The following is a 24,311-nucleotide window of genomic DNA, read 5'->3' as shown; positions in this document are numbered from 1 at the left end:
CAAATATCACATATCAGTCATTACATTTGCAGATTATAGGATCAAACAACAAACAGGAACTTTCCGAGAATAAAATAATTTCTGGATTAATATATCTTCAAAAATAAAAAAACCAAAATCAACATTGACATTGCCATTCAGTATTGTAGACAATATACTCAAAATAATATTTACCTACCAAATTGTCTTGCTAGCTTTAATTGTGTTATTATTATTTTATACTTGAAATGCATTAACTTCAGAACCTGTTCCAGTTTTAATACATATCCCCTATAAGGGGCTATAAATAAGCTTTATAATATGAAACATAACATCTGTTATTTTCACGTTAGTATGTTCTGTACCTACCCAATTGTTTGAAGGATGAGTGTCAATATCAATGTAATGCTTACCGACAGACCAGACAGTTTCGAAATATTTCTTCAAAAAGTGCTGATGGCTTTCTACATGGTAGCGGTTTCGATAAGATGAAATAAAATCAGTTATATAAACAAAACAATTTTATTTCGGTATACGTACTACAAGAAATATGGCATATTGAAAATCTGAACCGTAAAATCACATTACACAATTTCAATTAGGTACTTTCACTGAGAAGTGAGAAGTAACAAACGTGATCAATGTTCATTTTCAACTTTTTTCACTCTCGATCATTCCATTTCTAACGGATCCAGTAGTGCCTTCAATTATGATATTTATACTTTTTACCTCCTTTATTGGCTTTTTCTTTACCGTAGTTGCTATGTTTTGAGTGATGTGACTTATGGCCTTGGCTCTTCTTGTAATTTTTATGATCATCAATATTTTTACCTTTATGTTTCAGGCCTTCTTCACCATGTTCGTCAGTATGATGACCTGAATGATGTTTACCATGTTTTTTATGGCCACCTGCTTCCTTTTCGTAATCAGAGTGTTGACTACCGTGTTTATCATGATGACCACTTTTATGGAAATCGTCATAGAATTTGTGTTCTCGGTGGTATTCGTCTTTCATGAATTTGTGATGGTATCCTTTGGTTTTATGTCCCTTTTTATGTCCTTTCTTTTCGGCGAATTTACCAGCTTTATGTGAATTTTTACCTTCGTGATGTTTCTTATGATGTTCAGCTTCATCGTAGTACCCTTTATCATGACCGCCTTTCTCATCATGTTGATTTGCTTCTAGATCTTCACCGTGTTTGGCGTGTTTAACTGCATCATGATGATGCTTGTTTTTATGGCCCTTATCGCCCTTTTCTCCTTCTTCTTCGTAATAGTTGGTATGATGTTCTTTTCCGCCTTTTTTCTCGAAAGAGGATCTTGGAACTCTGAGAACTTCTACTAAGCGACTGTCGTTAGATAATATTGGATCACTATCACTTTCTATGACATATGCTGAATTGTTCGAAATATATGCACAGTAGAGGAAAAATATCAGGATGTGTATTGAATTTTGAAGAGACATTGTGAACTAATATTTGAATTATAGATCTAATACTTTTATAGACTTTTTCCAGTTGAGTGCGTTCGATCTGATAATATCCGGAAGTTCTGGGATAATTCTACATTGGCAACGGATATACAAATTCCGCATTAAAATGATTGTTGATTTTCTGCTTCATTTCACCATTTCACTCATTACGACACTGTCGGAATCAATTTCATATTGATGGAGGCTTTCTTCAATAATTCTAGTTAGGTACTTCATGAGAATTCGCATCGAGCTCGCTCCTATATTGTATAAAAGAACAGAATTCTTTCTCCTCAAAGTCTTAAGTCGTATTTTATTAGGCATGGATAAAATATGGATTCATCACTATACTCATCCAGAGTCCATGGAGAAAAAATTGACTCGAATGAAGAAGCGATTGACTCATTGAAGCCTATTTCAAAAGCGAATACGAATCTTTTTACAGAAAAGGTATCGAGCGTTGGCATACATGTGTCACTCTTGAAGGTGATAATGTTGACGAATAAAGTCGAATTTTTACTGGTTAGGCTAGGGATTTATTGATGCAGTGTTACATACATGCTGTTCCACCACCAACGCGATGCTCTGTTACGATTAAATCCTGAAATTTTAGAATTTTTTTCGGCACAGATTCATTAGGCTCCATTTGAGTTATATCCACAAATTGTTTGTAAATACACAGGCTGCATCAAAAAAATTTCAGACTGTACGGAATAAATGAACCAGAGTTTGTTCGAAATTGTATACGTTTAAAACTTACTGTTTTTGAGATATTTCTATTATTCATGAATTGAAAGTCTTTGGACAAACCTAATAACTTCAGAATAAATCAATTTATTTGAATGACATGAGAAGGTAAACAGTAAAAAAACCGAGATAAGTAGTCTACATTCTACTGGGTATTCAAAATGAGATGATTCATCGATGAGTATCCAAACGTTAATATTGTGATCATTCCAAATACACCTCTTATTTTATTTTCTCATTCAGTAGAAAAATTTTCGATGATAATACCATGAGTTTTTAATAAAAAAATCCAATACAGGGTTTTACATTTGGATCAAGCCAACATTAACGTTCAAAAGAGTCATCAATGAATCGTTTTGAAAACCTAGTAGCGTTCTTAATGATTATCAATGAGTCAGTATTCACTTTCTTTCTTCAAGGATTCACTTTTAGAATCTCATTCAAATAAACTCATTCATTTTGGAGTTATCAGGTTTTTCTAAACACCCTTTAATTTATGAAAAATCGAAATATTTCAAAAACGCTAAATTTGAAGCATATGAACCTTAAACAAACTTCAGTTCATTTATTCCATGTGATTTGAAAATTCAATGAAAAACAGTGTGTTTCATAAAAAATATGTTTGGTCATTTGCACCTCCATATTCCCAAAGAATTTGAGATTGAAGCCTAAATGGATCAGTCCCCATTTACGTACTTACATAGAAGAAAAATTCGCAAATTTGAGCACTCCATTGTATTTAGTGTCACTTCAATGATGGTTCACTCTATATAGTTGCCTAGAATTCAGTTTGTTCATTAATAGAAAGTTTTCTAATTCAGATGATTTTCTTTCAAAGCATTCAAGAAACATATTTTTTATATGCAGGTTATGTGTTTGATTCTAGAGGAACATTTTTGCGATGAACTTCATTTGCTGAGAAAATTTTCTAATATACCTTATCGAATTGACATTGTCAGGGTAAATATGAAGTTTCTGTTGGTTATCAGACATTTGGATTCCAATTTATTTCTTGATTAATGGCATAATAAACTCTTATGTATACTTAAATAATTCATTTATTATCAAAAAACTATACATTTTTACATATTGAAATATGATCTCCATCTCCTTGAGAATAAAAGGTAAAATTATCATACAACCCTCATGGGAATAAAAAACCCTCGCCTGAATATCAAGTATACTGTGTTGATATATGGCCCCATCTAAATTATTTCAATAAGAACAGAAACTCGTATTGTTCAAGCTTATCAGGATACATACTCCGAAATCAAAACACCTACAAACTACATACAGAGATAGGATTAATAATGAGATCACATATACATTATTTCTGTAAAGTCTTATAAACTACTATTTCCATGAGATTTAAAGACAAATTATAATTCAAGACTGCGTGATATACAATACAGCCGTGAGGAAATTTGATACTACATTTATTGGCAAATACATACAGTACATTCGATTCTATTCACAACCTGGTTCGAGTCAAGCTCATATGCCACTATTTGAGTGCATATTCTCTCTTAGATTCTAGATTTATAACTTCAAATGGGTACTCATTTCAGATCAGATTCTCCCAAAAAAGTTGCACTGCTTTTCCCGCTATTTGTTATACAAAAATATAACTGAAATATTCAAACCAACTCATGAGATTTGATCCCTACAGTTCACATACAGGATGTTCCTAAATTGGAGGTACAAACGAAAATTACAGAGACCTCCAATGATCTTGAAAAGAAAAATCCTTTAAACATGGAACCGCAAATAGGGTGTTTGAAGTTTGTTTTTTTTTTCATTTTTTTTTGATCTCACAGCAAGGTTTCATCATTTGACAAGCTAATTTTGAATGCAAATCTAGAGGGTGATATTTTTTGGAAACCTGTGCCTGTTTCTTTCAGCCAGAATTTTTTTCGATAGACCATTTCCTTTACATTTAATTGAACTACCAATAAAATGTAACATTTTATTGAATTACCAATGAAATGTAACATTTTATTGAACTACCAATAAAATGTAAAGTAAGATTTTGGTCCAGTATTACACTTTTTGGTTACTTGTAGTTTTGACATATCTGTTACCAAATCAGAGAAAAAAGTTTCAAACTATTCTTCAGTAATCCTCAGGAAAATCCAAATTACAATGAAGATCCAGTCAGTAAGCTGTTATGAATAAATCAAAAATAATAGAAGTGTTTATATACCCAACCTATAGCGAAGATTAATGAAGATTCGATAAACTGATATACGAGTAATAAGAGGCACCCTGTATCTCGAAAAATAAACGTTGGCGTTCCATGTTTAGAGAATATTTTATCTTGAAATTATTGAAAAATCTATCATTTTCCATAATACCTTCAATTTACGAACACCCTCTAAAAAAGTAGGACTACAAGAGACACCCTATATCTCGAAAACAAAACGTTGGCGGTTCAAGTTTATAGAATATTTTTTCTTAAAATTATTAGAGAAATCTATCATCATCCTTTATACCTTCAATTTCGGAACACCCTAGCTCTATGATGAATCTAAAGAAATATGAATGATTAGGATTAAGGATATCAATGAAAAAAGATACAATAATATGTGAATAATGAACATAAATTTCAATAATGATACCTAATACATTGAATAAAAGAGAGAAAGAGAATAGATACAACTTGCTTGAATAATTTCAGAAATTTTATCGATAACGAAAGAAAAAATACTACTAGGGAAAAACTGTAATTGGCGTATAGTTGCGGAAATAATACTGCACCATGAAAAATATTATTCAGTCTCACTATATTCATTTTGTTTCGAAACACAACTGATCCAAATGAGCGCATAACAAGGATCCAATTATTTCAGGAATGTATGGGTAGTTCAAGTTCAAGATAAAAAAGTATGGAAAAATCGATGAGACGTTCATTTTTCCTTATCGAGCAAAATATCCTTTTTTCTGTATTGTGCAATGAAAAGTGTTCAGTTTTATGAAAAATGTACAGTTTGAAGCAATATTCGCTTCTTAATGATGGTAGTCCTTTAACACCCAACGTTCCTCCTTCTCCATAACCTATTGACTCGATGAAAAAATATGTGTTATGCATTTCGCGTAAATCTATTGGACTAGCCATATCAACACCCGAAACAAACGGAGAAAAAAGATAAACCGAGTAGATGTCACTGGTATACAATTGCTGTCTGGTCCTTTTGAACAGTCACACGCTGTCTAGCAAATGATGGACCATCATTGGGGTGATGGATCCTTGTTTATCAATCCTGCTTTTCTCAGTCTTGCATTGCGCTCTGGTCGTGAAACGAAACTTCTCTGAGCTGTTTTTCTCCAGATGGGACCATTTGTCCTCATTGTTGGAATTGTTTTCTTTGGATGGAGCTTCGATGTACTGAGTTCTCTGTGAAGAAAAAGAAATTTCATTAGTACTGACGGAAATAATGACGGACGGAGTTGTTTTGTTGTTCCGAAAGAAAAGAAGAGATCCTATAAATTAGGATCAGAACGTTTAGTCTACGGAAAAGTGCTTTGCTATTGATTTTTATTTTAGCTCGTGTTGATTTGACTGATTCTTATAGACGAGTAGTGATTTTATTTCCATTTTTCACACATTCATTATTATAGCATGTGTAATTTTAAAATTCTGGAATATTCTGACATATGGAGCTTATACTGCAAATGATCGTATTAATTTCTTCGTGTTGATGTTTCAAGTATCCTTTGTCTGAGTGGTTTCAATTCATTCGAAAAATTTGTTTAAAATCTGTTTTTTAAGTTGAAAAGTTGAAAATATATCGCCAAAATAGAAGTAAATCAAAAAGGGTTTTTGAAATATAGCCTGTTTCTCGAAGATGAAGAAATAACCTCATTTTTTGAGAAAAAGAAGCTATGTACATCATACAAATATTACCTAATCTATTTTCATACTAAATGAATATTTCTTGTGAAACCGTTAGACAAATTTTGTAGGTATTCAAAACATAAAAAAGAAGATACTAAAATGAAAGCATTAATTGAAAAAATGTTAATTTCAAGAAAAATATATATTTCTTGCTGAATACATAGGCGTACAATTTTGCATCAGTCGTTTTTTTCCGAAATTCGATGCTTTGTTGTAAAAAACTGGTTAAACATTTATGATTCAAAGTATTGTTCATCGCTGGCCACTACTTTCTCCCATCTTTCGGGCAGCGTCCGACTTCCGCGTTGAAAAAACTGGTCATCTTTTGAAGCGATGCACGAATCGATCCAATTTTTACTTCTTCATAAGACCGGAAGTGCTGGTCAGCTAGGCCGTGTGCCATCAATCGAAACCAGTGATAGTCCGAGAATAAGGCGGGTGGGGTAGGACTTCCCATTTCAACGTTTCCAAGTATGTCTTGATCACTTTCACAGGATGGGGTCGAGCATTGTCATGCTGTAAAATCAGTTTATCATGTCTCTCGTTGATGTATTGAGGCCGTTTGTCTCTCAATGTTCGGCTCAAACGCATTTATTGCATTCGATAACAATCGCCTGTGATTGTTTCAGTCGGTTTTAAAAACTCAAAATACACTTCGCCGAGCTGGTCCCACCAAATACTGAACATGAAACTCTCGGCAAGTTCTTGCACTGATAGCGGCCTCGCCATAGGTATTTGAGAATATTCGATGAGCCTCAGCCGTAGATAGATTCTATTTGATGCCTAAAGGGAAAACGTTTTCAAGCAACTAGTCATAGCTTCCAAGTTATACGGATATCAGAAGTTCAGACCAATTTTCATGAATTACCCTGTATTTCTGAAACTAACAGTCACTAGGCTAATGCCAACCACCCATGTTACACCCTGTATAAACGAAACTTTGGCCTAGTCCAAATTGTTCACCTAATTTGAAAGGCCCTAATCTTGCTATATTCGAACTGCATCATTCTTGTTCATTTCCAGTTATTTTCACGATATCTAGAGATATCTGAATCCAGATATAATTAGTGCACCACATGAAGCCGTGGACCTATCCTTGTTTGGGTCGGATGAACTGAATAAAATATCAGCAACATATGCAGCATTCCACCTGAATCCGAATGAAAAATTCACGTTACATCTGTCGAAAAAAATGGCCTATTTTTAGAAATTTCCTATACGCTCATCATCTGATCCAGAAAACCCGCTTCGTAGCAATTGCATGGTTGGTTTTTAGCGTGAATAATTTTACGTTGTGGTTGATTGAAATCGAATGCGGGAAGTGAATTATTGCTCGCTGACCGTAACACACGAGTTTTCAGAATTTTCGTATCAGTTGTTCCCTACTCTCGAAGTTTTTCAGCGCCAATTATTAAAATCAATCTGTATAAGTCTCATCAGATATGCGATTCGGAAATTCGTTACGAGTATCTGAACATTCGTAATTGATTCGATGACCGATGAACTCCACTAACGATGAGAGTTTTTTTCGAAGTTGCTTCTGCCCCCTACAGAAAACATCCGATGGTAGAATCGTCCTCGAGAGATTTTTCAACAGAAATCGTAAGCATGTAAGAGCACGATGAATACTTTGTATTTTGACCTAGACTCGAAATTCTGCAATTTGCATTACTGATGACTGCACCTAGGAGTTTGCGACAAAACAATCCCAAAGGACGTACCTGAAAATGGCGATAGTCTAACTCAAATGGAATTCTATCTGAGACTTCATTTGAAGACTCGGGCCTAACCAGAACAAATATACCTAGGTTTTTTTTTTCCTAAAAATTCGAATATATTCGTCAAAATAATCACGTTCAAGAGTGATGCATCTACTCCAAAGATCCTCTCACTTTCCAATTCCTTCTCTGTTTTTGCTTTCGAATTAGGATTCAACCTCGATCACTTCATCATTTGATCTAATTTTTTTTCGCTGAAGCATTCGTTTGGGGTCTACTCAGGCAGTAACTCTAATTAGTGGAAAACAGCTCTGGAGACTAGGCTGAATGGTCATCATATCGATATCATTTGGATTTGCAACCAATTGAATTTTTCTTCCTTTTGAGTATTCTTCATGTCAATAATGAAAAACCGGTATTATTGAAATTATGCTCATCTACAGGTTGTGGTTTAAAAATCAGAGAAATTTATATGAAATATCATTGAAAATGGCATCCTCTCTAATGAACAAATAAAGAATGGATATCTCTCCATAACCCTAATATAATTTTGTTACTTACGAATAGTGTGGAAGAGCAATTGTCATAAACTTTTGCCTTTCTGTTGAGTTCTTTCTTCAGATGCCATCCTTGTAGATAAACATGAGGACTCAAAGGAATCTCTCCTCTTTTTTGCCTCAGAACAGCATGCCACCTATAAGAAAAAGTTTTATCAAATCTGTTCTGATAAATTCTATAATGAATAATTCCTAATCATACAAACCGAGTGATTGCTTGCAGAAGTCTGGATGATTGCCCCGTTTTCCTTAAAATTTTAGCAGCTCCCAGTAGTGCCTCCTGGTATGAGTTGGATCTCTGCAGGACACTCCAATAAATGTTGAGTGCAGCTACGTAATTACCTAGAATTTTGTTTGGTTGAATGATTCTGTTAGTGAAGAAGTGAAATAATGTATCAAGTGACACTAGAAGGAATAATTCCTACAACTTGAATATTTGGAAACGAAAGAGTATGAGTAATTGTTCGAATTATTGTTATAACATGTTTATGTGTACTACATATTATGATACTTGATGTAAGATTTTACTATATGATAAACTATTATTCCTTCCGAGTTCCTTCACTTTAATGTTAGTGAATATAAAGGAGATTTCCCCATTTACCTTTACTGAAGAGCCAGTTCCCATATAATGTTCCGTAATATGGATCATCAACGTTCAGCTGCATGACTCGTTTCAAAATTGGACCGACCGTCATATCATTAGGTCCTCGGAGTCTGGCAAGTTCCAAGTATGCAGGTGTAAACCTTGGATCGATGCTGATGCATTTCTTGAGCATCCCTTCAGAATCAGCTGTTCTGTTCGACCTTCTGCAATCGAACAAGAGGATTTATGAGGTATGTCTCAGTGAGCTCTCGTTCTCCGAAAAAAAAATCGATTTTTGAACCAGGAATGGTCTAGAATGAAGAGGTTTGACTCATTGATAACGAATCTATCCTCATCTTCTCTTGCATGAAAATAGATGAATTGACAATTTTTCTGTGATGGAATAAGTAGGTAATAACAAATAGGTATTTGAAACTACGTCGTAGGATTATAATGGGGCAATATTATGAAATTCTATATATAAAATATCAATAACAAACTTCCTGATAAATTTCGTATTAAAAGCGTGATAAGAACAATAGAAAATTCAAGAAGAATATCGAAGAGGAATTTAGAAAAGTACAGACGTCGTAATGTCAGTAGGATTTTGATGCTCGTTCATCCATACGTCAATTTTGCCCTTGGAGACTACATATAAATGAACAAGCAATAGAAAGCTCTTGAATTCAAACAAGTGCTTTTCTCAGTTTTATTATTATTTTCATTAACATAAGTTATAGATGGATGACAAACTCTTCAACAAAAAAAAAGTAGCTGTGTGTAAATGAGAGAAAGAGACCAACAAAAAAATGGACGAATGGATTTACAGCAGAAATTCTGAATAGATGAAATAAATGTTATTTCAGTTCTTGATGGAAAAAAAAAATTAATGAACAACGGTTGCTTTTTGAGTTGAGGTCCATCATTTTCACTCAAAACCTTCGTTCCTTCGAATGCTTTTTCGATAAAGTCAAAGAATGGTTTCTGAAGAGTTCCAATACATTAATCTTTCCTCAAAAATGTGTTTCTGGTGCATCCATTTTCATTTCAAATTTTATGTGGTTATGAAATATCCATAACAGAATAGAAAAATGTAATTTCACACATATTGTGTTATCCGTTCCCGCCAATTAAAGTTCATAATGTTGAGCAGTGAAACAATATGGGACAAAAAATGAAGGGTGATGACCAACTGGGCAAATAACTTTACGCGAATCGTACAGCCTGCAAAGTCACCGGCGGGAATGAAATCTCATCAGTTTGTTTTCATGTTATTAGAAAATTTTGTCGAAAAAATGTTCACAAAATGAACACCATGAAATTATTCAGGTGTACTTTCGGAAAAAACATTTTTGTTGTACACATATGTGGAGCCTGGGGTAGAGAAATGCATTAGATTAATTGAAATAAATCTCCATTATCAAATGGGTCTATTCTTTGCGTGTTGGTGTTATAAAATTTGGAAATGCAGAATTTCGCTTTGAAATCGAAAAATGGAATAATAATTTCTGATTCAATATTCATTCGAGGAATCAAGTGCATCAGAAGTTTGAGTGTAACCTGATAAATGAACCTTTTAAATGATCCAGTATGAAAATTTTGCAGATCAAATTTATAAAAATATGCAAATTCTTTTTAAGCAGGAATCCCAATAACAGTTTATCATTTAGAGATGTTTATCCTATCCTATTGAAATTTTGTGCCTCTAGGTAGCCATGTTGTCACAAGTTTTCAAATGAGTTTTCTTGGATACATGTTTTGAGTATTGAAATATATATTTTTAATTATTTGCTACAAAAGATATAAAGCGTAAAAGAAAAATGAGGCTTTTTAAAGAATAATACAGGAGCAAGAAAAATATTTGGAATATGACGATTGAAATGGAGATTGGACGAAAATTTCAATTCCTTCTGCAGAATTACAAATTATTATCGGAAAGGCTCGACACAAAACATAATTTGAAACGAGATTTCAGTCCTCGCTCTCCATACCGACTGAGAATTTCTCTTATTTTCTTTAGATAATTTTTTTTGCGGCAAAAATTCTATTAAGAAATTCGAATGAAAAACTCCCTATCGTTTCCACGATATTCCAGGAGTAATTGCTTTTCACGTGCTGTGCCAATTTTCATTACGGAGGCCATCATAAAGTGGCTTTAGGTATGGGTATGCGACACTGAGTTTCATGAATATGAATTCATTTATTCGAAATCGGCGCTGTAGCGCTTCGTGAAATAATTTTCCCTACACGGGAAACGAAGGAGCTGTCTGAAAGTAATATCATAAGGCCTAGAGGCGATTTGAATACAAACAGAGAAGTCAAGCATTTTATGGTGCATTTATTCTTCAATAACTTTTCTGTTCAATCTGTAGATTCAAATCAACTCATTCAATGTTTTTTCAGTGGAGATAATAATAGGCGTCAGAAATTGATTCCTTGAATTTGAGTTCCATGAAATTCCTGAGAATTGTAGATTCAAATCAGTTCATTCAATGTTTTTTCAGTGGAGATAATAATAGAAATTGATTCCTTGAATTTGAGTTCCTGAAATATTCCTGAGAATTCGAAAAATCTCACCATTTGTTTACTAACGGTAAGCTAACAGTCCCGAACCTAACCAGCAACACGAGATCGAGATAACCAATGGAAATTTGGAGAATTAGCTTCATTCAATTTGTCCATGGTTTTCAACGATTTCTGACAAAGAGAATCTTTTACATTGGTCTGAATATACTGACTGACAAAGAAACTGCAACACCCACAAGGAGCTGTTTGAATTTAAATTTTTTTTTGGTAAAACATAGATAGTATAGCTAGGAGCGAATGATTGAATTTGGAAGAAAAACACGAAGGGTTTACAATTTTCTTTAATGAAAGAGTTAAATGTTTTTGTCCACAGCGATTATTTATACACTCCCCAACACGTCTCGGCATTGATGCAATAAGATGGTCTATTTCTTCTTGAGGGGTACTATCCCAAGCTACCTGTACTTCATGTCTCAGAGCCGCCAAGGTCTTTGGGGTAAATTTCTAATCCTGCTACCCATGACGTCCCAAACATGCTCTATGGACGAAAGATCGGGGGATCTGGGCAGTCATGGCAAAAGATTCAAATCGGTCGCTGCGTTTAAACTAACTCTGGCAACATGAGGTCGGGCTGAAATATTGGATTCTCGAGCCGGTTAAGGTAAGGGAGAACATATGGCTCCACTATATCTTGAAGGTTAAGCAGCGCTGTCATGTTACCTCGAGTAAAGGCTAAAGGTGACTTACTCGCACGTGAAATAGCTCGCCATACCATAACGCCTACTGTCCTGTGTACATGACGATCAAGCTCAACATCAAACTGAGGTTCACGTCTTTCTTTCCGACGTAGTCTAACCCTTCTTCGGCCATCATGTGCACCCAAGGAGAATCGAGATTCATCAGAAAAGACGACCTGATGCCATTACACATTCCAATGTTGACGTTCTCTGCACCACTGTCATCGTTGCCGGCGATGCTCAACCGTCATAGATAACACAAAGATGCGGTCGATAATGCTGCAGTCCAAAAGACCTTAACCGGAGCTAAACCATTTGGAGAACAGGATGGCCTTGTTCTTTTAACCAGTCATCAGCCAAAGATGGAGCTGGCGATAAATTCCGCGTACACGTGCTCTAGGCATTTCATCAACAACTAAACATCGACTTTGGATCTCCTCGAATAGCTGGTTTGTTGTAAAATTTAAAAAACTTGGGAAAAACGACTACAATATTTAAGTAATAAAAATGAAAAACCTCCACGATTTTTTTTCCACATTGAATTTAATCCGTGCTGTACTATCTACGTTTTACAGAAAAAAAAATGAAATTTAAAAAGCTCCTTCTGAGTGTTGCAATTTCTTTGTCAGTTAGTATGTTTTCCTCAGCAATTAATTTCAAGGTACCGACAAAGGTCCCAAAAAGCATAATAATTAACCTTAAAAGATGAAAAAAGGACTGACGAGAAGCCAGGAGCATTCTAACGCTTCTTCATTCATGCACCAATTGCACTTTTGGAGATCACACAACTTCATAACTAATTGATGAGTAGCATTCAAGCGCCATTGGAGACTAGATATACAGACTCCAATGGCGCTTGAATGCTCTTATCTTAACTTCAGTACTTTCCTATGGAAAATAGAGGGTTGAAAAAAGAAAGTGCTTTTATCTCAAATAAGAGGTACGCCTCATTTCAGGCCATATCACTGACTGTAAGTAAATGAGAATCTCCACTCCAACATGGATGACCAAATGCAACCCCATTACAAGAGAGTGCTCCTCTCCAGCATAAATTTCAACAGCGAGGATCTAGATAAGTAGCCATAACTAGTAGATAATTCCAACTTACCGATAGAGTTGGCCCAAATTGTAATGGGCGTTCACGTGGTCAGACGAATATCGGATGGCGGCAAGGAAGTGCTGTTCCGCTTCCTGTTCGCCGCTCAGAAGCGTTCCCAAATTATTGTGGGCGCTGGCATAGGTGGGCCACAGTCTGGAAATTCAATGGCCATTAATTATCTCGCAGATATCGAGCAAATATTATCGGAATTCGATTAAGTTTGTCATTAGCTCGCATACCGATCCGTTTCAATTAGGTAAACGATAGAACCGGATGCATACTCGGTGCTGTTTTGGAATGCCTCGATGATTGGTTCTGATTAACACATTCCTGGAGCGTTTATGGTACAAATTAGAAGAGAATTGAAAAGGAATAGTGTTCTTTACAAATAGAGAAAGCTAGGGGTGTATGGCTGGGGGTAGCAAATGTCCGGCAATGGATGACGAGTTTCTTGAGTTATCTCAAAGAAAATATGGAAAAATTAAGCTTTATACTTCAATTTGAAGTACTCTTTCATTTTCTTTCTCAGCATGGAGAATAGAAATAGTCTTTATTTCAAATAGAGAAAGTGTCCAGCAATGGATGACGAGTTTCTTGAGTTATCTCAAAGAAAATATGGAAAAATTATGCTTTATACTTCAATTTGAAGTACTCTTTCATTTTCTTTCTCAGCATGGAGAATAGAAATAGTCTTTATTTCAAATAGAGAAAGTGTCCAGCAATGGATGACGAGTTTCTTAGATAAAATAAAATAAAACGAAGTAATTTCCACTATGTTATTTAATTGTTAGCAACAATTGTTTCGCCACACTGTGGCTTCATCAGGCTACATTTCTGAACTTAAATAACATAGTGGAAATTACTTCGTTTTATTTTATTTATAATGAATTTCCGCCAAGTAAGGACCGAATCCATTAAATAGAGTTTCTTAGGTTATCCCAAAGGAAATATGGAAAAATTAAGCTTTATATTATTTTAATTTCAGGTATATTTTACTACCTGTTTCCTGCCAAAGTAAACACAACTCAAACTCGCTGGTCATCTTCACCTGTATAGGAGACATGCACAGAAAAACTTCCAGCTTTCATAAAATGATGAAGTTAGGTTATCTTGGGCTCTTGGGCAATTTGTACAGCAGTACTCAGCGTTTCGCTCAGTTAAGGTCAACCTATGTCAAGTTATTCTTGGTTTTCTGGTTTTCTCCTCAAAGTATATTCTGTTTCTGTAGATAAGTAACAGATATTCCTGGTCCCTATATGTAAATTGCTAACGCTGTTAGTAATTTATTTTCGCGAAATTTTCCTCTAGATAATGCTCTAAAATCCAGTTCGAAAATGTTGCGAAAGCTTTCTTTTGGAGTATCAAGATCTCCCCCATTCTAGAAAGGGCCCTAAAGAAAATGATACCGTATTTTATCTATTGAACGAAGAGTGTTTGGTTGGAATTGCACAAGTGCGTTAGAATTACCGATTATTTTGCAAGAAAGCATTTTGTCTGAAAATCGCAAGTGTTTGATTTCATATTTCGGCGGGAAAACTCTTTATTCGATTTTTTTGCGAAATGTCTAAATACTCACAAAGACAAAGTATTCGTTTTGTTCACAGACGAAGTCTGTATTTTATTCAAAGAATAAAATTGTGCTGAACACGCTTTTAAACAAATTCATTTTTAATACACAAACTGAAAATTACATTTGAACACGCAGTAGTGAAAGCTCTTGGTATTCTGATTGAGATGAACCTAACACAGGCACATCGACAGTTCCAGCTAAAACATTAATTAGGAATCGAAATTCGACACGAAATTCAGTTGTTGGCAACATAGTTCATTTACAAGCATTTTTTCAATTATAGTACCTATATCTAAATGTTTGAATGGCTATCCAGGAGCTCATTGTACTCCGTTCTACATGGATATTCTTATACCATGCTCTGTCTGAATTTCAAGATCTGTTTACAGTTATGAAGAGTCGATTCGACTCAATTCCCTCCCGCTTCTCTTCAATTTTTTTCTTTCAATCGAATTGGATCCAAATCAGGATTCCTTTTATTTTGAATCCACAATTTCAGTGGAAAACTAATGTGTTTTCAAAGCCTTTGTTGCTTTTGAGAACATGGGATTAAAAATTATCATTCCCGTTTTTCCACTATTATGAAACTCATTTTTCTTGGAGAATGAGATTGATCAGCTACTGCTACAGCTAAATTGGTCTTTTTCAAACCACCTGGTGTATCTTCAAAACAATTGAGAACACAACTTTTGATCCGTGATGTTTGAGAAATACTGATCTCTCACTTTTTTCTGGGTAATGCTTCGGAGCTATTTTTTTAAGTTAAGCACCCCTAGCTGATTTGAATTGAATATCGGTGAATGGATAACCAAGCATCATACTCCTTGTAATACGTTTACATCAGTATTTTATGGTCATAATATTCCTCAAAATTCTCCTTGCGCATATTGAATGCCCAGTCCGTTAATATACAGGGTGTTTCCTAAACATGCGGCAAAAATTCAGGGGGTTGTTCCTTGGACTATTTTAAGCATGTTTTGTCCTTGGATGATTTTTGAAAAACCTCTTTGTTTCGAAGATACAGGGCGAACAACATTTTTCATATTTTTAAAATTAATAATAGTTTAAATAAAAATGCGTACCGCACTGTGTTTACTAAGTAGGTACAATTTATTTTTAAATTTGTTTAACAACATTCCAATTACTAAAAACGGCCAGTTTTTTGACTAAAAATTGATAAGTGGATAAGTGGAAGACTTGCGAAATCGGATCATTGCTGGGTGTAACTTAATAAGAAATGATCCTGGTGTTTTTGAAAGGGTTCGGCAGTCAATGAGGAGAAGATTGGATGGTTGTATGCTGGCTAGAGGTGGTCATTTTCAACAGTTTTTGTAGGTTGAGTTGAATTTTCATGTAATTTTTCATAATAAAATGTTATTATCTGAAATTTTGTTTCCCCTATATCTTCGAAACAAATAGGTTTTTCAAAAATCATCAAAGGACAAAATATTCTTAGAATAGTCCGAGGAACAACCCCCTGAATTTTTGCCGCATGTTTAGGAAACACCCTGTAGAGTATTTATAGACTTGGTCTAGGAAATATCCTTTTTCACCTGCCGACTTATATTCTGTCTGTTGAATTCGGTTTTTTTGTTCAATTTTTAACTATATTTTCTTCGATCGATTAATTATATTTAGCATTTACCAAAACTCGACATACTTTGAAGTTTGTTTGACATTTACCAGTTGTTTATGGTGTCATTAGCAACGAGATGTTTTTGGGTTGTAATTTTCGCTTTGCAATGAAATTAATGCTCCAACTTTTCGATAATTACATTCCTGTTATTAAAATTTTTTGTATGAGGAAAATATTCGTGCTGAGTGAAATCAACAATCTATCAGCTCTTGTTGGCAACACAATAATTTAACAGGTATAACATCAATCAGCAGAATATAAAGGAGGTTCTTCTTCAAAAACAACAAGTTTCGGAAATTAGAAAGCCCTTTGGGTTTTACCCCAGAAAAATAGTAAAACCTACAAACCTCACAAGGCGCTTCATTCTATGAAAAATCATCTGGCTCTACGAAACCCAGCTAGCTAGACAAACCCTGATTGAACAAACGTGCTTCCGCCTCCGTGCCTTTCGAAAACTTCAAAAGAACCGTACTTAATTCGCAACAACAAGATTTAAAAATTTGAATATCTCCTTACCGGAATCTAATCAAGCCGTTGCAGGACCAAACGAAACAAATATAAACAGAATACTTACTTCAAAGCTTTGTGGTAATGGGTTCTCGCTAATTCAGGTCGGGCCGAGTCCCTCAGAAAATTCCCATAGTTGTAATGCATCTTGGCGTTGTGAGGTAACGTCATTAATCCCGCCCTGCAAAAAGGGAGAAGTTTACATTTAGTCTGGGAATTAGCACGATTCTCTCATTCGCCAGGTCTGCTCCAAGGGCCCTGTGGCGAGATCTGCAGGTATAACTTTGAGGGCTAATAATGAATTGTGAAGTTCCCTGAGTGAAAACGATATTGCATTATCAACCGTGAGCAGACTATTGAAGAACACTGGAAAGTTGGGGGACTTGAAGTAGACGGATTTGATTCCAAGTTCTGCCCACGGGCCTCTATTACCGAGGGGAAATTATATTGTCAGGTTGACATATTTTGATGTTCCGTAGTGGAGAGATACAGCCATGATGTCCCTCTCATTGACTTGATTCATGGGTTCTAAGATTATTCGAAGGGAGTTTCCTAAGGATAAGGTACTCTCTTAAGTGTTCCTCCACTTTACCAAATGATACAATATTTCAGTAGACAAGTCATTAAATCTTCTGAAATTCTGCTGTGTTATATGACTAGTCAGCTATTTCCTTGACAATATCGAACAAAAACGCTAATAGGTGTCATGGCGTCCACTTATAAGACGTGAGGGTTAAGGTCAGTTCCATAATCGAAAGAAAAGTGTCCTCTTTCGTGAAAAGTCTCCTTTACAAATGAAACGTGCTCCATGAACCAATTTTAAGCTGAGGAAAGCTTTCCAGTATTCTTCATCATAAAATCCCTTTGTGACAAGAAAAAGGGACTTTCTTGTTGGCGCATGCTCTATGACTGGGAAACATAGCCTAGATCTGTTGTGTCAATTATCTCCGTTCAATATCATTTTATACACAAAATATTATACCTATTTCTCTTCTGTTTTCAACAACATTTCGATTTCTAATATGCAATTGGTTCTCAGAATAGCCAATTCAAGGAAATTCAACAGCTACGAATGAAAAAGGAAGCTTTCTTTAAAAGACGGTGCGCTACTTTCAAGCTCCTTTTAAAGGCGACTTTCTAATAGAGCATCTTTATAAAGAGGAGTTTTTTTCATGGATTATGAAACCTTCCAATAACCTTTCACTATGTATTTTGCATCTACGCTCAACGGAGAATATCAACAAAATATACCCACTATTGCTGGTTTGCTATCAGTGAACCCAGAATAAACGGAAAACAACAATTGAATCATGTGAAAATTGAATGAAACGCCAGAAGTTATAATAAGAAATGTTGTTATATGTATGTTGGAAGATATTGATGTGATCGACGTTTATTATGAACAAGACGGCGCTACATGCCATAGAAGTGACGAAAAAAATCGCAGTTTTACAAAAAACAACTTTCCTGTTCATGTTATTTCTCGAAGATGTATTAACAATTGCTTCAGATTCATGACCTTAAAAATGTAATTCGTGAAGTTATCGAGGATACACAGCTGCAAATGTGCGAATTTGTTTGGAAAATTTCAAGAACAATATCTGTAACCACAGGCTTGTCGGTCATTTTACTGATATCATTTATGGTATACCTTCTCCTTCACAATGAAATAACATTCATTGATTTCTCCTAAAATATACTCGTTATTCAATATCAGAATGAAACCTTTTATCGAGAAACCTTTCATAAGGTGAGGAACTGAAATGAATGTATTTAATTGAAGTGATCCATCGAAAAAGTCTGTTTACTATGATTTGAATCATTCTTTAATAGACAGCTCTTCCCCTCTAGAAAATAAATAGATCTGGTGTATGGAAAGCGAAAGTAAAAATATATTAATTAATTTTTATATAAATGAGCAATGTATGCATTGATCCTTTTGTATCATTGAAAAGAATCTCCACATCTAAAAATATCAAAATATAATTAAATTGAAATTGGTAAACAAAGATGAAGGAATTTAATCTTAGCTAATCATATCCGACAAAAAGCAAAGTACGAGCCTGATGTGATCATCTTACAGTTACCATTAATTCTCGAGATCATTTCATTAGAATCATCCACTGGATTGATAGTCGCTTCAAGGCTCTTCAACTCTGACGCGCTATCAATTCCCGTCACAAGAACAACTTCTAAATATCTTTCGAAACGTAAGATTAATTATTACCTCAGCAAGGATTCTCTGGAACGCCAATCCCTGTTCCTTATTATAGTCCTTAGGCAACTCGTTGTGAGCATAAGTATAACGAAACACAGGATGGTTTGGCGATGTTTGGGGTAGGAGCTCCACAGCATCTGAAGAGCATATATCACAAGGAGGATGCATCCCAAGCTGAAAAAATGATATGAGAATATTAAACAGACTACTAAACAACACAAAGACTTTATGTATCTCTGTGTCATTCTGAAAAGAAATGAATCTTCAGCAATAATAATTGAATATCGCCTTTTTGTTCACTGTGGCATTCACTTTTATTCGTTCTTGTTCAACCTAATGGTAATTGTTTTAAAGAATAAATAGCTTCGCTATCACTTACAGCGATTATTTGAAAAAAAATCAGAATGATAATATAGAACAGAATATATTTTTCTACGTGTTCAAAGCTGTCAACAAACTTCTGAAAAAGTATTCGATCATAAGACCAGTTCCTTTAAGAAAAATTATATGAAGTAATACTGGATGTCTAGTGACACTTTGAAAAAAAACTTGAACGGTTTATTGGATAGGTGTACAACTTTGCTTCAGACGTTTCTTCCCGAAATTTGAGGCTCTATTGTAAAAAACATTGTCATGCTGTAAAATCACTTTATCATGTCTCTCGCTGTATTGCGGCCGTTTGTCTTCCAATGCCCGGCTCAAACGCATTAATTTCGTTCGACAACGATCGCCTGTGATTGTTTCAGTCGGTTTCAACAATTCATAATACACTAAGCAGCGCTGGTCCATCAAATGTTGAGCATAGAAGGAATATGCTATGATTTTCTGCGCGTGGGATTATCGTAATGAACTCCTTTTTCGTCTCCAGTCACAATGCGGTTCAGTAATTCCTTTCGTCTTTGCCTTGCAAGCTGCTGTTCTCAAGCAAACAAACGCCATTCAACATCTCTCAGCTTCAACTCGTACGGCACCCAATTTCCTTGTTTCTGAATCATTCCCATGACTTTCAAGCGTTTTGAAATGTTGCGTCACTGCTAATGATCTTGCCAATTCTTCTTGCGTTTGAAACGAGTCTTGATCCAGTAATGCCTCCAATTCTGCATCTTCGAAAACCTTCCCTCTTCCACCGCCTTGCTGGTCTTCGACATCAAAATCACCGTTCTTGAAGCATTGAAACCACTCGGCACGTTCTTCCACTAATAGCGGCCTCACCATAGGTATTTGAGAGCATTCTATGAGCCTCAGAAGCAGAAAATTGAAACCTCCCGCAAATAACAAGAATTTGGTTCATAAGCCTTTATATTCAATTGAGAATAACTTCATGATGCAGAACAAATCGACGAATATTTCGATGGCATTATGTTTACAAATACCTAAGAATATTGTATGATATCTACGATCTATTTATTCGGATTACCACTTACCGGTACAGCTGTCTATTTCAAAATGGCGGAAGGAAAGTTGTAGACCTACCTTTTTTAGAAGCAACCAATTGCATATCTATCTATGATAATTTATGAATTCAAAATGATTAATATATTCGGTGGCCACCACGGTCTCCGGCTTCCACATCGTTTGATTTTTCCAGAGATTATCATAGATATTTGAGCACTTGGTTATTTTGTCGTATGAAATGAAAAATTTCGATGATTTTCTCAGATTGATGAAAAATTTATATATCATGTTATATATTTTCGAAAAGCGAAAACAGGCGATTTTATTTCTTATAGAAATTTTTATGTTTTTCACTTGAAAAAAAGCACAAGTTTTTAATATACCTCCAAAACTTTTTGTAATAAAAAACAAATGATGACACCAATGGATCCTACTGAACAAAGTACCTTTGAAATGTTTTTGATTTATGTTTATAGCACCAGTGGTATTGGTCCAGTAATTATGAAGAACTTCTCGTTTCTGTAGTTCAAGTGGGATTCAGAGATTTCCTTCACAAGACAATGAATTTGGGACGCCCGATAAATAATCCTAATTCAATGTCAAAATGGAGTTTAACTCAGTTAGAGTTTCTGGATTTTTGGTCCGAAATGAATAAATCACGGTACGTCAAATTGGGAGATCCCTCTTCCTTACATTATCTGACACAAACCTGAACAGTATAAGGGATAGCGGGAAGGAATTATCCTTTCAATCCGCTGGTCCAGGAAATGTCAGTTCAGACAATCGGAAACAGGTTATGCAGCCTTTACCTTTCGTCTAACCGATCTTGTTAGCACAGATTATCATCATAATGGTAATTAATCACTTCTGAACAAATCTGTGTACCAATGGTGATATAATTGGGGAACCATATCAGGCACTCAGACCGTATCGGAGCAGCTCTGGATCAAATTGAATTAATCCTTTCACGGGCATATAAATTAAATCTAATGAGCATGATGAATCAGGATATGGCTAGAGGATTATAGCTACATTTGAAACATGCTGATAACCAAACTGAATGGCGAAACTACTTAACTATAACATGAAGGCTACTCTAGTGAAATATCGTCCTTATTAGAGGTCGAGGGAAAAACTGAGACAAGCTCTACGTGTCGCCCAAATTTTTATGTAATTTTTGACAAAACTTCCGTTTGAATCTTTGTAACAATTCAATTTTCGTTTAACATGAGAATTCGATGGTTTTTTTGTTGATTTTACAGATCAGTTTTCCATAATTTCTCCTTTTTCTATTGTGATAATTCACACATATAAATTTATTTCAAATTTTCAATATTCAAATTGAAATTAGAAAACATTATTATACTCTCCATTTTCAGTTAGCATTATGCCATTGTGATTTCCATTTTCACCTATCAATTGTAATAAGTTCGTCCTTCCATACTTAGATACCACTGTTGTTCATATTATTATTTTTTTTCGATCTTCCAGCTTTTTTTGAAACTTAATAATCTGGGTTGAAATTGTTTGATTTGAATTTTCTTGTTTTCAACTTGAGATCTTCTTGAATACGACACCTCAATAGTGAATTACTTACATAAAGCCATTATAATGGATATGAGAAAAAAAATTTGGCTGAGGGCCCATTTTTAGTAACGATTAAATTCAGATGAAGATCTACAATTTAACTGAGTAACAACTTTTGTAATTGAATTGGACAAACTCTCAATTGTGACTCCAACCAACCCACAGAGCAATATTTGAATCGATCTAACCTAAGCAAGGATCGAGCCAATTCTTCCAGTTGACAATTTTAATTGCTTATCAGTAAACTTCCAAATTTAAATCTTTGTGGATTTCATAATTGTTTCTCTATCACCTATTTAATTTCACACATTGTTAATATTCCTGTTAGATTTTTTCGCAGTAATAATTCTGTTAATGTTAAATAGCAGTTTTCTGACATCGTTAAGATTTTGTGCTCACATCAAGAATTACATCTATTTCAGGAGTTCCAAAATGGTTGTCACGGTGAGAAGACTACTTTTCTTCACGTCCCATTTTGGAGCTCCATAATTTGAAAGAGTCTTGTTGAAAATGATACTGAAGTGTTTGTAAAGTTGAAATTGTAAAAATAGTTTGTGATTTGTGTTGCAGATTGTTTAATGTGTCGATGGTGACTAGCCAAACACATGGTTAAAAGATTGATCAATCAATCAACATATATTGCATGGTTTTGTGTCATTGATATTTACCGTCCTAACTTGACTGATTTAATTTTGTAATACATTTTCTCATTTTAAAAAGGTTCATCAACTCAGTATTTCAACCAGGTTGTCCAAAAAAAAACAAGGCACCTTAAAACCATTGTTATGAATAACCTACAATTATTCAATCAATTCGCAAAGATACGTTTCTGGAATAATTTTCTTGAATTGTGATACTTTATTGTTGGGGCTAGGACAGTATGGCCTCTGCCCCTTCTACCAATGTTCATATACCCAGTACATTTTTTCCTTGGAAATCTTCTGATGTCATATATTAAATTTAAAAAAAAATCATAGAAATATATATGAAACTCACCTGGGAATATATAGAACTCTTTCTGCCACTACGAAACCGACAGTTACGAACAAATTCGTAGCAGGAAGAAAAGGCAACACCAACAGACCCAATCCCATAACAACAGGAACATGTTTTTGATATTCAAAATCACAGACACTTTTCACTACTAAGAACAGAGTCAACAAAAAAAAGAAACATGTGACTAAGTTCCTCGAGTCATATATACTTGTCACTAGTGGAACTGAACCCATCTGCCAGTCATGGGATAGCGTAACGGGACAGAGAAGGAGCCACCAGTTGAAGGCTGCCAGATAGCAGAACGTCAATATCCTGAAACAAAACATTTTATCAGATTAAAAAAGTTTGAAGAAAGAAATACGAAAAAATTTGTTATGTTTTAGTGAGTTGGTCTCAGCCAATTTTGAAGGTGCACCCTCAAGAGGTGCTATTTCACCCCGGAGAGACTAATGGAATCTTCAGTATGGCACTCAATGGACCCTGCCATATACACCTTTCATTTATTCAGTAGAACGTTGTGACTTTGTCTTAGGAATACTGTTACAGCTGAACAACAAAAACAACAAACGCTATTTATTGACCAAAGGCCAATTGGTCATCGACAGTATTAGTTCTGTAGCCAGGTAAATTAACAAAAATATAATTATTCAATTTAAAAAATGTTCCTAGGTTACTAATTTCATCATTCAAGTGAAGATCTGAAGTTCGTATATTTTCGCGAAATGGTGAAATGAAAATCAACATTCAATACGAATGTTTTTCCTGTTTTTATTGAGAAATGATAATTTTCAGATGCATCAGGTTCTGCGATAAATGAACTCAAAGCAGAACTCATAGATCGTAATATTTTTTCTGATTTGATACAGAACTCTTTCCATGACATCGAAATATCGTTTAATCTTTGATGTTTGAGTTGTCATTTAGCTGAAGTCACCCAAGTTTCTTTATCGAAAGGTATGCAAGATTTTCAGAAAGTTTGGTAATTCACTTTACTGAAACAGTATTGATTACAAGGAGGTAAGTATCACAGAGACGAAAAAAACAACTCTTTGGGAGAATTGGATTTTGCAGGAAAGTTGTAGAAGTT

The 24,311-nt window shown here is 34.8% G+C and overlaps 2 protein-coding genes across 5 annotated transcripts in view; both read right to left on the bottom strand.

Annotated features, from left to right (window-relative positions):
• Positions 1 to 681: 681 nt before the first annotated feature.
• On the bottom strand, positions 682 to 1,462 carry LOC123675805 (histidine-rich glycoprotein-like). Its single transcript, XM_045611325.1, has one exon. The coding sequence runs from the start codon at positions 1,442 to 1,444 to the stop codon at positions 683 to 685; it is 762 nt and encodes a 253-aa protein (XP_045467281.1). The 5' UTR covers positions 1,445 to 1,462; the 3' UTR covers position 682.
• A 2,767-nt stretch (positions 1,463 to 4,229) lies between these two features.
• Positions 4,230 to 24,311, bottom strand: part of LOC123677072 (protein O-mannosyl-transferase TMTC1-like) — a 397,650-nt gene continuing 377,568 nt past the window's right edge. For all 4 annotated transcript variants that reach the window (XM_045613516.1, XM_045613518.1, XM_045613519.1 and 1 more), the window contains 8 exons: positions 23,225 to 23,536; positions 19,256 to 19,420; positions 17,096 to 17,209; positions 13,325 to 13,468; positions 8,972 to 9,177; positions 8,574 to 8,709; positions 8,372 to 8,504; positions 4,230 to 5,591 (listed from right to left, as the gene is read on the bottom strand). In XM_045613516.1, coding sequence (XP_045469472.1) covers positions 5,397 to 5,591; positions 8,372 to 8,504; positions 8,574 to 8,709; positions 8,972 to 9,177; positions 13,325 to 13,468; positions 17,096 to 17,209; positions 19,256 to 19,420; positions 23,225 to 23,536 — 1,405 coding nt within the window. In that variant the 3' untranslated portion in view covers positions 4,230 to 5,396. The remainder of the gene's footprint in view (positions 5,592 to 8,371; positions 8,505 to 8,573; positions 8,710 to 8,971; positions 9,178 to 13,324; positions 13,469 to 17,095; positions 17,210 to 19,255; positions 19,421 to 23,224; positions 23,537 to 24,311) is intronic.

This window comes from Harmonia axyridis, chromosome 3, assembly GCF_914767665.1.
Source record: "Harmonia axyridis chromosome 3, icHarAxyr1.1, whole genome shotgun sequence".
In the NCBI taxonomy this organism is placed as follows: domain Eukaryota; kingdom Metazoa; phylum Arthropoda; class Insecta; order Coleoptera; family Coccinellidae; genus Harmonia; species Harmonia axyridis.
The sequence above is the reverse complement of the archived record's forward strand: the minus strand, read 5'-3'. Positions and strand labels throughout refer to the sequence as shown.

What these genes read in the sequence shown, in the direction of transcription:
- LOC123675805 (XM_045611325.1), bottom strand. Translation starts at nt 1,444, where the DNA reads ATGTCTCTTCAAAATTCAATACACATCCTGATATTTTTCCTCTACTGT.